This window comes from Oculina patagonica, chromosome 9 (assembly GCF_052425735.1).
Source record: "Oculina patagonica isolate OP01 chromosome 9, crgOcupat, whole genome shotgun sequence".
In the NCBI taxonomy this organism is placed as follows: Eukaryota; Metazoa; Cnidaria; class Anthozoa; order Scleractinia; family Oculinidae; genus Oculina; species Oculina patagonica.
In genome coordinates this window covers 5,190,948-5,208,588 of record NC_135766.1, presented here as the reverse complement: position 1 = coordinate 5,208,588, position 17,641 = coordinate 5,190,948, and the positions used below count along the sequence as shown (strand labels likewise).

At 41.9% G+C, this 17,641-nt stretch overlaps 2 protein-coding genes across 2 annotated transcripts in view; both read left to right on the top strand.

Annotated features, from left to right (window-relative positions):
- LOC144665262 (solute carrier family 2, facilitated glucose transporter member 8-like) overlaps positions 1–17,641 on the top strand; it is a 112,264-nt gene that overhangs the window by 80,400 nt on the left and 14,223 nt on the right. The window lies entirely within an intron of this gene.
- On the top strand, positions 6,308–13,913 carry LOC144665264 (solute carrier family 2, facilitated glucose transporter member 8-like). Its single transcript, XM_078526477.1, has 4 exons — positions 6,308–6,927; positions 10,899–11,105; positions 11,859–12,162; positions 12,801–13,913. The coding sequence occupies exons 1-4, from the start codon at positions 6,706–6,708 to the stop codon at positions 13,526–13,528; spliced, it is 1,461 nt and encodes a 486-aa protein (XP_078382603.1). The 5' UTR covers positions 6,308–6,705; the 3' UTR covers positions 13,529–13,913.

Here is a 17,641-nt window from a genome sequence, read left to right as displayed (position 1 = left end):
CTAAAAGTAGCTAAAATACAGACATACCTCGGTCTTTTTCCTTTACGTTCCAAGAGCGATAAATATTCATCTTTCTTTGTAAATTAGTTGTGTGCAAGTTGAGTTTGGAGCCAAAAACTTCGTTTAAGTTTACAACTTCGGCCTCACATCGGTAGCCATAAGGTCATGAAACCGAAAAGTCTGCACCTAACTAATGGTCAAACCTCGGGCGAGTACAAAATCCATCCCATCCGAGGGAGACCGTGGAGAGCTCCAGTCGCCACCATCTTATACCCACTCCTACCACTGTAACTAGTTTTGTTTGTAACTTACAGTGGTGGGAGTGTGTATGAGATAGTGGCAACTAGGGTTCTCCCCATGGGATGGGACGACGACTTCATCTTCTGGTCTTAGTTTAGCTGGACTCTCTGAGGTCTTTTCTGCTGAAGTAGGAATGACTGGGTTGCGGTCCTGCATGTTTTACAGGGTTGCTACCCACTCTAGTAGGTGTTGTAGCCGCTTATTTGATAAGTGACTCTTGACCAAGCGCTGTCTCAGAGGTAAGCTGGGGAAATGTAGGTGATGATTTCTCTTCCAATCTACGTATGGGTGATAAATCGTTGATATCCTTCAGCTGCAGGTGCTCTCTTTATTGGAACAGCTTGCCATTCATTTTGACGATATAGTTCAGCTTCTTGGTTCTCTTTCGGGATTTGGGCGGTTGAAGATTCTGCCCTGTTCCCAGATGTGCGTTCTTGAGCTTCATGCGTACACTGGTTCAGAGCTACTAAGAACACGATTGTCCCAACTGGCTCTCTTATCATAAAAGTCTGCCTGCTTGGTTTGCTTCTGGTGGTTGGTTTCTTAGTGACCGCCATATCATTGCCAGGATGTTTTGACTGACGGTATATTCTTTGCCCCAGTGATAGGAAAATATATGGAAAAGACCAATATATATCAAAACCCCGTTATGATAGCAAACTTATAAAAGTCCTTTCATCATCATCATCATTGTTCCTTGTCATCCCCTTGGGAGCATAGGGCGTCCACCAGTTTCCTCCAGCGCACACGGTTCTTTACTAATGCTTTGGCTCTTTCCCAGGAATAGCCTACTCCTTCCAACTCCTGCAGCACGGATCGCTTCCAATTGTTCCTTGGTCGTCTAACTTTCCTCTTTCCCTGTGGGTGGTAGTGCAAGGCTTGTCTCGCCACATGGTTACTTTCTCTTCTTAGAGTGTGGCCAATCCAGCGCCATTTCCTTCGCTTAATTGATGTTACAATGGATTCCATGTTGGTCCTTCTTAGCAGCTCTTCATTGCTAATTACGTTCGGCCACCGGACTCCCAAGATGTATCTGAGACATTTGTTGACAAAAACTTGCAGTTTATTGTGAAGGGACTTAGTTGAACGCCAGGTCTCACATCAATATAGAAGAACGGACTTGACATTGGTGGAAAATGTCCTGAGCTTGGTGTTTAGAGAGAGCTGCATTGAGAGCCAAACTGGTTGTAAGGCCCTAAATGCATACCTGGAATTAAAGTCCTTTGGCCATTCGTTACATCGAGGTTTCACTGTACTTCATTCATATACTCCCATAGGAGCTTTATGTAAATGATCAACACGTCGAACATAATTAAAAATACCGGTTTTAACAACCTCTATTGTAAGAGTTCTTAGCGCTTTTTATATTTTTATTGTTGTAAGAATTCAGCAATTTAATTTATTTTTAGCGACAAGTTTAGCGTTTTTACCTTAATATAGTTTATGTTCAACCTATATTTGGCAGGCATGGTGGAGGGTTACAACAAATACTTCAAAGGAAATTAACTTAAATGTTAATATGTTGTTGCATTTTTTTCAATGAAATTGGACTAAACGCTTGGACGATAGACTCAATGGAACAAGACTATTACACTTAGTAGAGGGGACTGTCCACTCTTCTACCTGTGGACCAATGTAGAAACAAAGGGTATGTGGTTCGCTTTTGTAACTGAGATACTGAAATGAATTTTATTTAGAAATAAGCTGTAGACCTGCCCAAACCTAATATAATTGCATCATGTTGAATTGTATCGACATCGTAATGTACCTTGTCTTTATAATTTTAATCTGTTGTATGTAGTACTTTTGTGACATGCTGGCATTAAAGGGTATATGTATGTAGTACGTAGTTTGACTGAAATCATTGACTTGTTGAAGCCTTTTAGAAATCCAAATTGCTTCTCACTTTTTTTTTTTCACTTGCAAACATTCAAATACAACTGAGAGAATAATCAGTATTAGTATATACCACACAAGTGAATAGTGCTTTTCGCGCGCGCTGATTGGTTAACTCGGAGGTGATTAGAAAAGTACTATTCACCTCCGAGCAGCTAAAGCTTTTTCATTTGTTTCTCATGCCTGGCATGCCAAGGCATGTATATTGCATCCTTTTATATTAAAACTAGGTTTCGACCATTCCAGGTTTTAATACTTTTATTATTATTGTAGCGCAATTTCAATTTGATTAATACATCACCGAAGAGGGTGAAATTGAATTTGTTCTTGGTAATCTCAATATAATCACTTTAAAAATATTTATGTAAGTAGCTGATGAAGACCACATCCCCAATGCCCTACCGAAAGGGCGACCGACCAGAAGCCGTGCAACAGTTACACGACCATCTGAGAGGCCAGGCCAAAGAAATGAACACAGGGGGTAGAGGTTACATCCTGTTGGCTGTGAGACTATAGGTTTTAGCTAAATTTTCCCTAAAAAACTAAGTAGTAATGGAACCGTCGAAAATTCCATATTTTCGTATTTTCGTTTTGAATGTTTATGTAAGTTTCAGATGAAGACCATACACACACCGAACCAATGAATGGTAGGTCGGCCAGAAATCATGTAAGAGTCACATGACCAGCTGAGAGACCAAAAACCAGACAAAAGAACACTGAGAGTAGAGGTCACATCCTTTTGGCTGTATGACCATAGGTTTAAACTAAATCCTTATTTTGATATCAAAATTGATTAGATCCTTATTTTGATATCAAAAATAAGTAGTATTGTAAGTTGCTAGGTTGTAAGTATGGGTAAATATGTGTTTATGTAAGTAATAGATGCAGACCACCCCCCCCCCCCCCCCCCAAACACACAAATGCCCGGAAGGCCAATCAGACATCATGCATCTGTTGCATGACCACCCGAGTAACCCAATCAGACAAATGAATGCAGGGAGCAGAGGTTACATCTTGTTAGTTGTATGACTATAGGTTTTTTTAAGATTTATTAATTAAATGTCTTAATTGTTCAGTAGCATGCCAAGAGGAAGGAACTGGTTAGGTTGTAATCAGTTATGTACTATTGGTTGCAGTACTTCCGTTGTTATGCTGAATAAATTTGCTAATTTTATTTTGAATAAATTTATTTTGAATAAATTTTCTAATTTATTCGTTTTGTAAGGACATAGAAACATTGGTTTTCGTTAAGGTTTTAATAAATTTTTAATTTATTTGTTTAGGAGAGAAACAGATGCAGACCCAATCCATAACGAACAATCGGATGGCAGGTAACCAGAAATCATGCATCAGTACATGATCACCCGAGAAACCAAACCAGACAACTGAACGAAAGGAGTAGAGGTAACATCCTGTTGGCAGTATGACTATAGGTTTGAAATAAATTTGATTTGAATTTATTTTTATTTATTTTCCTTTAATTTTTATTTTAATTTAAATTTACTTTACTTTATTAAATTTACTTCGGTGATGTATTAATCAAATTGAAATTGCGCTACAATAATAATAAAAGTATTAAAACCTGGAATGGTCGAAACCTAGTTTTAATATGAAAGGATGCAATATACATGCCTTGGCATGCCAGGCATGAGGAAACAAATGAAAAAGCTCCGAAAGCGTCAATTTTGCTGGATTTAAGAATCATCGATTTTCTCGAAAACAAATCGATATTTAGCCAAACAAAGTATACTGTGATTTATTTCATATTAAGGCTTACCCATGGTAAGAGTATGAGCGAAATCCATTTAAGGACTCTTACCGAAAAATGTTTGACCGTAAGTAACATGTCCTCTTAACAAGCTAAAAACATGCTTGCGATTTTGGCAATTTTTATTTTCGAGATACGGACGATCGAAAAGCTTTTCAAGTTTTGTCGCAAAAAGTGTCAGATTTATTTATGTATTGACAGATAACTTCAAGGATAGCTTACCGTTACTATGGTGATGATAACAGTCTACATTTAACAGACAACCGAACGATAGAAACTCTGAAAGAAAACATCACGGATCCGGACTCCGCGAATACCTAGGTATTTGCGTCCATGAAAACGAAACGCAGTGAGTTGTCTCTGAAGTTGTGAAATGCGGCGCTCACATGACGTTTTGCCGTGAATTAAATAAGCGATGACAGGAACTTGTCGATGATCAGTTAGTGGTAATTACAAACTCAAAATCGTTTTTTTATGAGATCAGTTTTTGTTTTAAAATCGGATCCAAGGAGAAAACTTTGAAGCAATTACCGGGGTAATTTTCAAAAGCCAATTGCAAGATCAGTGAATTTGTCATGTTTTCTGATTTTAGTCTGCCTGGTTTTGGACTAAAAAATTAAGAAGACTTGGCTACATAGATAATCGATTCTCTTGAATCTCTCAATTTGACATACTGAATTACCAAAGTCCCCTCTGATGACAAAGACAGCTTGGATAATTTGTCCCCTGTTCCCAATTAATTAGAAAAGTGCTACATTATGTCATATTTAAGCCAACGTGAATCTCATCGTATCCTAAGAAATTTTGAGCGCTTCCATGGAACTCAAAATGACGATTTTTGGCCCTTGTGCTACCGGCACATATATTCAGCCTTATTTTCACTCCAGAAACACCAAAAACTGACAGTTTGAGACTTTCAATGTACATTGGGGGCCTTTTTGGGAAGATGCCACCACGTGGTATCAGCATAATGCTCACTCCAAGTTCCCCCACATGTAGAACTCAAAATGACGATTGTTGGCCCTTATGAAAAAATGTCACCACCACGTATATTAAGCTATATTTTCACTCGCGAAACACTAAAAATTGTCAGTTTGAAACTTATAATGTACATCAGGAGCCTTTTTGGGAAAATGCCACCAACGTAGATTCAGCCTAATACTCACCCTTAGTCGAACAGAATCAAATATTTTTTTTTTTACTTTTCACCATGGCGAAGCTGCGCAAATCCGTAGTTTTGTATATAGGCGTGTGCCCGGGGGCTGGTGACGGTCTATCGAGCGACTGCAACGCGTGCAAAGTGCGTCCAGGTCGAGGCCTTCAAGCTGATGCGAAAAAAGACCACCAGCTTCGATTCTCACCAGTTCTCGCGGTCCACCAGAGCAGATCCCCTTCGGAGACTAGGTACTACTGAATAATCCAACACTTCTGATGATGAGGACAAGAATGGAGAGAAAAGAGTTACATAGCTTGCGGAAACGGCCAGTTGCGTAGAATTGTATTTAGCAGGCAAGCTACGTTACATTAAGATTCACAACAGGAAATTGTCATGTGAGCCTCAAGGGGAGGATGTTTAGTTATGTCTTGTGGGTGTCTAATAATAAACCTGGCTGTCATCAAGTCAGGGCACATCCCGCAGGCTGATGTTTTGTACAAGCCAAAATGCCCGGGGGGGTACTCCCTAAAATTTACCACGGGGGTGTGCCGCTGAGTCTCTGAGACTCTGGACCTGTTCCAGAGAAAAAAAGCTGAATTTGCGACCCTGTTCCAGACAAACATTGCAAAATAGGTACCCTGTTCCAGACAATATCCGCAATGGAAATATATGTAGATAGATATAAAAACACTAGCGTATACATCACAAAGCGTTCACTCTGGCTCACTTGACTTCTTCTGTGGCTCAGAGATAAAGCGATGAGAGGAGCGGAGTTTAATAGCCAAACTTGATCGTGTTTAGTCTGGATTCTGGGGAAAAAACGACCCTGTTCCAGAGTCAAAAGGGTGATTTTTATACCCTATTCCAGAGTCAGAGCTAGAGAGGCAAAAAGCATACCCTGTTGAGCGGCACATACCCATATAGCCCTTATATGGTATGGGAGTACCCCCCCCCCCCCCCCGGGCCAAAATGCATGATTTCTCTAATCGATTAACACTTTTTTCAAAACGATTCGACATCTTACTCAACGCGAATCACTTTGTATTTCCATAAGATGGCGTTGTCTTTGGACATTCTAGTTTAGCAAGCGCCAACTGATTTACAAATAAGTTTGATGTGATGGCAGGTCAGGTTATACCGGCTTAATATCCCCAGGAATATCAATATATCACGCAAATCGTGTCTTGACACCATTTGTTATTCCATGCCATGCTGCACGGTGGAGTAATCTGGACCGGGAAAAACAAGCACACCAAGTTAATACAAACGGCACACGATGAACGTTTTAAAAGAAAACGAAAATTGATAGATTTGAGGAGAGCGTGCACAAAATAACGACAGTCGCTCGTTTTCACGTGTGCACAAGCACACTCACCGTCACATGATCACGTGCTGATCAATTTCCTGTTACTGTTACATTGAGGTCACGACAGGTCGACATGCCGGTATCACGTGAAAAGGCTTGTAAAAACCGGACTCTTAGAAAAATCATCACTAGCTCTATGAACCCTCAAAAAATACATTTTTCGTGTAACGTTTATATATTTTTTGCAAATACATCGCTGTACTCGATATTATAAGCATTATGAAGGACGATATCTACTATGATTACCACATGGGTGATCAGCCGGTAAAGAAGAAGAGCCACGAGCGTCTTTGGACCGTTCTGATCGCGTCTTTTGTGGCGGCGTTTGGTCCTTTCAGTTTTGGATATGGCATGGGTTATTCTTCAGCGGCGGTGACACAACTAGAAAATGTTAATGCCACAGATCTGTATCTTGATAAAGATGGCATCACTTGGTTTGGGGTAAGGTGTTTTACTATTATTACGTTTATCGGTTCTTTAGGCGCGGAATGAGGCCTGGCTTCTGACCGCTTCTTGCCTTGAAGTCTTTTCTTGCTGTCTAAGTCGCTAGTCGTGCATTAAATGTACACACCAAACATTGAAATGTTTCTTTTGTAAGCACGCACTCGGAAATGTTCTCTTGTAAGATATAGCTCCCCGTCTTCTTTCTCTCCCTGACTATCTCAATTTTATAAATTCTTGTGAATACCGGGTTACAGGAGGCGCAACGAAGATATTAACGCCCTCCAAATAGTCGGATATTTTAGTGGAACCGACGTGGAAGAAAACGCGCAACTAAGTCTCCGTGGAAAATTATCTAGAAACGAAGCTTTCCTTCGTTGTATGTAATCAAAGGGGTTAGAAAAGTCGAGTAAAAATTCAATTTCAAATATGTTTTCCCATTCAAATATGCATCATTACTCGCGATATTTACCGGGAATTTGGTCGTTTGAACAATCATTTTATATCTTCCTTAGCTCGTCTGGTCTTCTATCCATCGCGTTATTTTGCGCGAAGAATGTGATAATTATGCCAAGCAGGAGGACTTTAAAAAAAATAAATAAAATATCTGATTGGCCAAACATCTTGTGTGGGCCCCATGTGTCCTGACATTAAAAAACATCATCGCTTTTGACAAGCATGGCACCGTTCTATCAGAGCCGATTTTGCATTTGATCGTTATACAATTTAGAATGTAATCGTGTTATCTTCCATCATTGTATATACCGTATTGTCTTATCTCTCAGACGTTTAAAGGTTCGCGTGATATCATGCAAGATTATCTTGACCCCTGTCTGGGTCCTGTCTATTTCTATAAAATGAGTCACTTTGACTGAAACGTCCTATCTTCGTGTTTAATAGTCAACTTTGATTATTAACGTTCATGTAGATATTTTTGCATGTATTGTAGGTCTTGTTTTTCTTTTAGTTGATTATCACCCGAAAGTCCCGGGAAAGGTTATAAACGTAGATAAAAAAGATGACGTTTGGAGGGTTGGCCCTTCGTTTTAGAATTGTCACAAGTCAACCTCGCGAGGGTTGAGCGAGCGAAGCGGCCGAGCGAGCGATAGTCTCCCTCGCAGAGAACTAGCGAGAGGTCCCCGGCGGGCCATGTTAAGACGATGGACTTAATTGAAAATATACCTTCGTCGAAGCACTTTTGCTCCGATAGGGATAAAGCTTAAAATTCAGCTTCTCAAATTCCGCTACGTAGATTTATTTACTCTTTTCACTTGCCCGCCGACCTATTTTCTTTAGATACTACAGTAATAACTTCGTTCACTTGTTCGTCTTTCACGAGCTCCAACCCTAATCGTACTCGTATTAGTGTTAGTAAGAGCATAGGCGTACGGGCACCTTCGTCCTGGGGGGCGGGCCTTTTGCCCGTGCATGGGTTGCCGTGGGCGGCATGCATTGGTGTGTCCTTCCCTTGTTCTGGGCGTTCCGGGGTCTCACTGTCCTTCGGTCTCCCCTTGTTCGCGTCTGCGGGTGTGGGTCATCGTGCGTTTCGCCCGCTCCTTGGTCGCGCTCTCGCTCGCTGGTCTCCTTCCACCGTGCACCGCTCAGCTTGGCTGATCCTATCGGGGTCCGCGGCGGCGCATGTGCTGGGGCGCGTGGGTGACATGCCGTGGTTTTCCATCTTCTCCGTGGTTTCGTGCGTTGCTGACTGCCTCCGCTTTCTCTTTCGGGCGCCCGTCTGCATTTTCCCCACGGGGCTGCCCCCCTCGCCCCCCCCTCGTACCCTATGAGTAAGAGAGTATTCGGTGTATTCACAATGTAATCTATACAAATCGTGATATAAACCTTCTCAGTTTATAAAATGTTTGTACAAGCTCTTATTAGCCCTTTCGCGGAAGTATAATAATCTCGGTGTGGGCCGCTCTTTAAAAGCCTTCCTGAGATAACCCTCCTAATCCAGTTAGGAAATATAACTTTTTTTGAAAGGATAGAATTAGTACAATCTTACAACGCCATTTCATGGCGTTACAATGATTTCCTTTCTAGTCAATTTTTAAGTCACGAAGGGCAAGAAATTGACAGTTGCCATAGCAGCAAGTCTAATCACAATCTCTGAGCAGTGATGACAGTTGTTGCACTGAGCACGAAAGGGGAGGAAAGCCGAAAGGAGATATTTTTTACTGAGATGTGAATCATAAAATTCGTGGCAATCTTCGATTCAGGTTTCTTTTAAATTCTTGAGTCACTGGCGAGCTAGGTCGAACGTGAAACTGCATTTATGACGCAATTATGGACTTTCTTGGCTTATCTTCTAGTACTTGTCCAACATGTTTGTGTTATAAGGAAAAGGTTCTCATATAGTTAATAGTTTTCCGTCTGCGGTTACGTTTACCTATCTAGTTACTCGTAAACCCGTGCATGCCTGCGACGTTCTTATCACATCTTCAAACCGCAACAGACATGGACTACTAGAGCAGATTTTCTTTCCTTATTTAACAAATAAGGTTTTTGAGTCGAGATCTACGCAAGATTTTAGTTCAACGAGCGAAAAACCTGTTTTAATGTTTGCTATGGAAAGGGGTAGCTTCCCAAGAGCAGATTTTTTTTAAAGAAAAATAATAATCTTGAAATTAATCTTTATAACAAGGATGCATTCTCTCTCCTCTTCTGCCAGCCACAATATTTTCTTACTAACCAAGGCCTCTGACCCCGCGATTGTTTTTGTACTGAAAAGTATGCAATGCAAACAACTGTCGCGTCCTCGCCATGGTAAGTGCGTTTTTGTCGGGGAAAACTTTTTACCGTGCGTTGAAAATAATACATCATACATTTTTCTCCGTACTATTGCAATCGCTTAAAATAGCTGGGGTTTTATATAGAGGCGAACGACACGACAAAGCGCGTTCAAAGTTTTTTTAACGAGCTCAAAGCACGAAAGCAAGGATATTTGAAGGAGTAATTCCATATTAAATTCGGGAATCGAACGAGAGAATTCGTCAAGCGTGGTTATATATTTCCTGGAAAGCTGCGATTCAAAATAAACAGCCCCCCTAGCTAGCTACTTTTTTGCGCTAAGATTGTGGAGCCTCAATTTTGTCTTTGATGAGAGAAATTTGGGGACATGGCCGGGGTGGAGGATAAGAAAAAATAGTTTTGTACTCTCCCCAATTCTAATGCCATATCCAAGATGGCGATTGTATAATTGAACATAACGGCCAAACGAGGGGACGGTTCACAGTCTGTTGGCCCTTTGCACTATGCTGGAGAGCAGGCTAGACGCCAAGATATCCAACACAATACGGTTCAACCAGTCAAGTTAAACGTCTCTTTGTTTTGGATGGCCCAGTGCGTACCGGTAGCTCACTCTCCAGCAAGGCGAATTTTGTGGCTGACCGTAAAGGGACCATTGTCTATACCTACGAGGAGAATCAGAGAAGGGTGCTGGAATTGATCGAATCTCCCCAAGCTACAATCTCGGACAAAACCAGTTGAGACAAGTGAATTTCACAGATTTTTCGCGAAAGTCTTGACTTGCAATCTTGTTAAAAACATGTTATCCCCCTTCCCCCCCACCCACCTCCCCCCCCCCCACTCATTGTTCAGGGGAACTGACAAAAATGAGCAACTCAGACAATCTCGGACAAAACCAGTTGAGACAAACGCATTTCACAGATTTCAATAACACGACAAAATTGAAATGGATGAAGGAGGATTAACAAAAATGAGCTGCAGTACCCAAAGTGATGAAAATTAGCAAAGTGTCTCAACCGTTTTGTCCGAGATTGTATCTGGTAATTTGAGTTCTCCGCGATGTTTATACCTGTAGCATCCGTGTAATTAAACAATTCATACCATATAAAAATCCTCATATTTTCAGTCGTTGAAATACCTCGCCAGCTACACCAGATCAAGAGATCTGTGGTCAATTTTACCATGGCCAGGGCTTATACTGATTCTTTTGCTTCTCTCACCAGTCTCTTCTCAACATCGGCGCTATGATAGGAGGCCCCCTTGGTGGATGGATGATCGATTTCTTCGGTCGCAAGATTGCGCTCATGCTCACTGCTCTGCCGTTCTCTGCTGGCTGGCTAATGATTGGCTTTGGCACAGTGGAGGGCTTGCTTCATGCCGGAAGGTTCTTCTCTGGTCTTGGAGTAGGGATGGCGTCGCTTATTGTACCAGTAAGTAACTATCTATAGGGCTTCTCTCCTGTGTTGGGGATACCACGGGCGTGAGGGGAAGAGACCACTAAGTGAGGTGAGAGCGGTCCTCTTTCCCTGAACAAGCCCGATGGGCAGTTGTTATGCTACAGACGTGTTGGCGAGAGGAGGGTGGGCAGAAGAAGGATTCGTTTTTAGTTCAAGTCGCGATGCCAGTGACTTCTCTTATTTGACGCACAGACAACGACATTTCAGTCTTGGTTTCGCGCGGTAAACAAAACAAGAAAGGTAGTACGCTGTCATGACCCAAAGTAGAAATCTACAGACTGCTCGTAATCTGACGAATTTTATCGTGATTTGTTGATTTCTTTAGGCCTAGATTTTTCTTTTTATTTAGATGGAAAAACCGTCTCATATAAGCATGTGCTTGTACGCAGACACGAAAAGAAACGGTCGGAGTGGGCAAGGGATAGAGATGTTGAAAGCGTGGAAAGGAATTTAGGGAGAAACCTGCGCGCTCGCCTACCTTGCGTTTCACTTGTAATTGTCGATACTTCGCGCCTCCCACTAGACTGTATTTTTTCCTATTTTTTTCGTGGGTGGGGATCTTCACTCGCCCCCCTCCCCTTCCCCCTTACCACACTCCTCGCAGAAAGGTACTTTTTTGCATTGAAAAATATGAGAAGCCCCCTCCTTGCTTCCTGCTCTGATTGTGTTTAGAGTAAATAGAAACCATTTTGCAACGTAACTTAGGCTTTGCAATTTTCTTCGCAGGTTTACATCTCCGAGACAGCTCCGAGTCGTTTTCGTGGCGCATTCGGCGCATTCAACCAAATTGGGATCGTTACCGGCATCCTAGTGTCGTACATCATCGGCCACTCCCTCAATTGGCGGTGGTCTGCCATAGCAGGAATTGGACCTCCCGCTTGCATGGTCATATTAATGATTTTTATGCCGGAGACCGCTCGCTGGTTGCTGGCTCATGGCAAAGAAGAGCGCGCCAAGCGAACGTTACGGTGGCTTCGAGGACCGGATGTTAAGATTGAGACGGAAATGGTTGAAATCAAGGAGAGTCTTAGTAAGTATAACCACTTCTGTAAAGAAAATAACAAATCCTCCCGGGTTGAACAACCAGTGTCCGCTTTTCTATTTCTTTTTTCGTTTCAATAGAGGCAATCTTTTTTGCGCAAGCGTAATTGTTAGTTTTCTTGAAGGCAGCGAGCGCGTGAAAGATAACTTTTAATCCGAACTGATTTAACAGTAATTATGCGAAGGCAAGGAGACCCCAAAGAAACCACCAGGCTTATAGTTAGAAGTTTACAGTTTAGTAGAAGTCAGATGAATATCAGTTGTTTAATTTATCTCTCCGCAAGCCAAGCCGGACAGAAAAAAACAGCCATTTTGTTTTATATATGCGTGCGCTAATTACGCGTAAAAATCTGCGCAGTTAGGATGCGCAATGCAATACTAAGTAGACGAAGCAATTACCTAACAACTCTTCCTCGAAATAGGGAGAGGAATGATCGAAGAGAGTTGAAAGTGGTTGCAAACATTACTCGTTTACGTTTGTTAGTGTAATGTTTCCTCATTGTAAAGCAAATTCGCCGTTTTTTTCGTGAATACTCTATGCATCCTCGCAGTGTTAAAACAAAACCACTTTGCACCTTGCTGAGATTTATACTAACAAGCAATCATTTATCTTTCCTTTTCTATTAGATATTAAAGAAAAGATGTCATTTAGGGAATTCGCCAAGCCCAGTCTACTTCGACCGTTCGCTATTAGCATGACCATTCACTTCTTTCAACAGACGACAGGCATCAATGCTGTCATGTTTTACTGCGCTACGATCTTCCAAAAGGCTGGTTTCCAAGACAACAGTACCATGGTGTCAATCCTGATCGGTGTAATCCAACTCTTCGCCGCTGCAGTGTCGGTTCTCATGATTGATCGCGGTGGAAGGCGATTCCTATTGATCGTGGGTGGAATCGGAATGTGTCTCAGCTGTTTCAGCATGGGTGGCTACTTCTACATCACAATTAACGCCGCGCCAAAAAGCGGCCACGCCCTTGACATCTCATGGGTGGCCGTCACAAGTGTCGCTGTGTACATTGTAGGGTTTGCCATGGCCTGGGGTCCCTGCACGTGGCTGATCATGAGCGAGATTTTCCCTGTCAAAGCTAGGGGTATAGCGAGTGGTATCGCTACCCTTTTCAATTGGTTTTGCTCATTTGTCATTACGAAGACTTTTAGTTTGCTTATCGATGAATTCACGGAGGCGGGAACGTTCTGGTTCTATGGAAGTCTTGCGTTTCTCGCTGTCGTGTTTGTCTACTTTTACGTGCCGGAAACCAAAGGAAAATCACTCGAAGAGATTCAAATTTATTTTGAGAGCAGAGGAAAGAAAAAGTTTCAGCCACTGCCAGTGAGAGAAACCGATGTGTAGGAGTCGCAATTATAGCAACATGGTGTGTGTACAAACGCATGCCTATTCTCCTCTTAGAAAATTGCATGACAACTTGCTGTAAGCAAAACCATTACAGAAAACGAAAAGATAAGACAAAAATTAATATACTTGTAGATAATGATTATTAACGTGTTTAAGAAAGAAGGGAACATTTGAAAATTCTACTTTTAGTTAAAAACTTTTTACGTTTATGCCGCTGCAATGTTTTGTTTTACGGTCCTTTGACACACTCTAAAAGAATTAGAGGTACTTCATCTAGCGGTACAACTGATAATTTGAGCTAAGCTACTTATTTTACGCTGGAATATTGTAAGTTTATAATATAGTTCAGTTTAACTTGTAAATATTTTTTGCTGTTATTGCTAAATATGTGACCCTCCACGGGAAAACAGTGAAAGGTGACGCCGCACGCTGGCACGCTACATAGGCAGTGTGCTGCCCGCTCCGCGCGTGTGGCACGCCTTCTGTGTTCGCCGTCTCGCGTGTCTTCCGTTCCGTGTCGGCCTGCGCCGCCGCCCCCCCTCCGGCCCGTTCTCTCTCTCTTCGTGCTCGTCCTCGCGTGGTGCGGCGCCGTCCTCCTTCGCCGCGCCGTCTGTTCGAGACAGCGGCCAATTTACGGTCCTCCCCCGACCCCCAGACATCCTGTCCCAGGGGCCGCTGGGCTGGTCGCGGCCTCCCGCAGATCGGGACGGGATTAGACGTGAGCTTCTCTCTGTTTTTCTTTTCCGTGGTGACGAGCGATCGAGCGTGTAGTTCGGGCGGCGAGCTACTGTGCTGGATCGGCGCGTGGCGCGGCTTCGCGTCGTTGTTCTTTACGTTCGTTTCGAGTCACATTCACCTCCGCGATTCTTTTCCCGTCCTTCCCGGTTTCCTCCCGTTCCGGGTGGTCTGGGGTGGGTTCCGCTTGCGGTTCTTGCCTTCGCTGTTCTTGCGGCGTCTTTGCTTTCGTGTCTCGGTTTTCTTTTTTTTTCGCCTTTCTCCTCGCTCTGATTGCTCTGTTTACGTTCATCGGGTGTCGGTCGAGCGTTCTGGGGCGGAAGTACCGAGGCTGGTTGGGAGCGTGTCTCCACGCGGGCCGCACGCGTGTCCTTTCCCCGTGTCCCGTGCGTGCCAATGCACACTTCTCTTGTGCTTTGCATGCGACATTCCCGTGCCTTCTTTGTTTTCTTTTGCGCTTCCGTGCGATGTGTGACACGCTTGCGTGCCGTGCCCCCGTGCCCGTGCGTTCACCTTTTTCACTGTTTTCTGGGGGTCACATATTTTCCCCAATCAATAAAACAGGTAAAACTAGATTGACGGAGTCGCAAGCAGAAAAGGAGCACTCGGAGGGCACCACTGAGAACTAGCAATGTGATCGGTTTGTTCTTCCGTTTTGGGACTCCATCAATCTAGTTTTGCACTGGATCATAATCAACGGAGTCATAAGCGGAATCGGAAGAAAATGGGAACGTTCTGATCACCGCTTCCGACTCCGATTCCATCGAGCTTATGACTCCACTTACGACTCCGATGTTTGGTGTTCTCGAGATCGTAAGCGCTCGTACGATTCCGCTTATTACTCCGACTCCGTCGCTAGTGAAATCCAGTCTTCAAAGCATATACAAGCAATAAGGTCTTTTGAAATGTTTTACCGAAATAAAATACTGTCTTGGTTAACTAAATTGTAAGATTAACATCAAACTCGTAACCAATGCAATTAAAAAAGGCTGTAGATTTCCGAGTCTTCCAAATGTGTCCCGAATTCTATACGAACATTTCCGAAGTTTTGGGAAGATTTCCGAACTTGCCAAAGACTTCCGAGGACGATCCGATGATCTTTTAAAGGAACTATGTCACGGGGATTTCGCAGATTTCTTTTTTTTTTTAAATTAGAGGTAAGAAAAAAAAAAAAAAAAAAAAAATTTTTTTTAAAAAAAAAAAGGAAAAAAAAAATATTATTTGAAAAAAAAAAACCCAGAAAAAAAAATGAATTTTTTGAATTCTTTAAAATACCCTAACTTTTTCAAGTTGCAATCCGTTTCCATCCGAGCCATCCACAGCTAAAGATGCTCTAATATATGATAATATAGCAATTTTTAACAATAATGACTATAAATTTTAGGTTTCCTGCGACACAAATATAAGTTTTGGCTGTTCAAAAATCTGGTAAAATTTATGACACAGTTCCTTTATCTAAATTTTCGCAAACTTTAGCTTATTAAGCATAAAAAAAAATCACAGACTACCTTATTATAGGAAATAAACGCTTCATGAAATTAACACGAATTTCAAAAATTTGCGTTAATTTAAGTTACGTTTATTTTTGTTAACGTTAATTTCGCGCCGTTAATTAAGTGGGGCGTTAATTTCCATGACCTTAATTTCCATTATTTTGGCCACAATTTCTCGATACAGTCGAGGGGTGATACAGTCTAGACGTCTTTTCTCTTAGGAAAAGGCATTATTTCATCAGGGTGAAATCTGCCGGATCACTAAAACTGCGAAGAACGCTCGAGGTGGTCAGATTCCTTTGTGTTAAAGTAAACCTGTTCCTGTTGTCTCAAACAAGTTCTTTTTTCCTTTGTGTTCGTCGCGTTAATTTCCTTTATTTTGAAATGATACCCCCTCTTTCGCTTTAACTTCCGTTATTGGGAAGTAATTTTTCCTTGAATCCGCGTTAATTTAAGTCGCGTTAATTTCAAATAGTTACACAAGAGTTAATTTCCTATAATTAGGGGTAGTCAGCAAACGTGACGTCATCGTTGTCTTTTGCAGTTTGAGCTGCAACTTTTCTCAGTGAGAAAAAACCTTGTAAATCGCGCTAGTTTATATTAAACGTGAGCAGCAATTAAGGAGAAATGAAGTGATTTAGAAACTCCTGTTGCAATAAAATCGCATCAATAAATGGTTAGAAATCTTACTTTTTCAACCAAGCTTACAGGATCTCTTCGAGATATCGACTTTTTTGCATGAAGTTAGTATGAGTAGTAGGTTTATTCTGGGCATTGTTGTTCGAACATATCATGGAAGAATTCAAACGTCTTTCAGTTCAAGCATTTTTTTTATTTTCGCGGAGGAAATGCTGTATTCGTCAGTCGCGACGGCTGGGTGCTTTGCGAGTCATATACTTTGGCTTGGTTAAAAATGGTAAACTTTGACGTTTGTTTTTAATCGAAATAGTTGTTTCCTTTCGAGTTAGAAAGATTACTACTCGGCTTAATGCAGGGTTCCCGATAAAGGTTACGCACGACAGAGTCACCTTTTGTCTCGTCACGCAATCTTAACCCCACATTGAGAAGTAAATTTTCGTTTGTATCTAACCAAAAGCCGCTTTTCCTCGCGTTATTCTTTACCTTACGGCTACACATGCCATTTCTAACGACTACATTTCCAGTAAAACAGTTGCTGTTTTTTTCTAATGGCGATGCATTAACTTCTGAACAGAAGCAAAAACTTTAGCGTTTACTGCTTCCACCGGAAGTAATTTCACAACAGGCTACAAAAAAACTTGTAAATATCACTTCACACCTGCTTTGAATGATGTTGCAATTCTAAATTGTGCAACTCAGCAGAAATAATCAATTGTCACGAAATGAGTTCCCTTTGGTTAACTATTAGCAACGTTTTAGTGTGTGAAAGACTTGTATCAGTACGAATTTGCGTTGTTAATCGTTTTAGGTTAAATTAATATTAGCGCCTAAAGACTTGTACCAGTACAAATTGCGTTCTTAATCGTTTTTAAAACTTCGTTGCCCTCGAGCGCTGAACCCCTCACATTCTTAATTGGTTATGTCACGTAAGATTTGAGTGACACTTTACAAGTCACGCGCTTTGATCACCCACAGCGGAAAGTATTCCCTTGAGAAATTAAAGCAGTCCCTTGGGAGTGAACAAATATGCAGTAAGACAGGGAAATTGGTTATCCACATATCTCGTTTTTTTGCTTGATAACAAGCAAGCAAACAAGTCGAAAAAAGGACAACTTTTCAGTGTAGAATTCGAGTAAGCAACTGAACAGCCTTACCTCTATATAAAGTACAGTTCACGAGAGTGAGTCTGTATGACCACGAAGTTTAGGCAAGCCTCACAAGGTACCCCGCCCATAGACTTCCC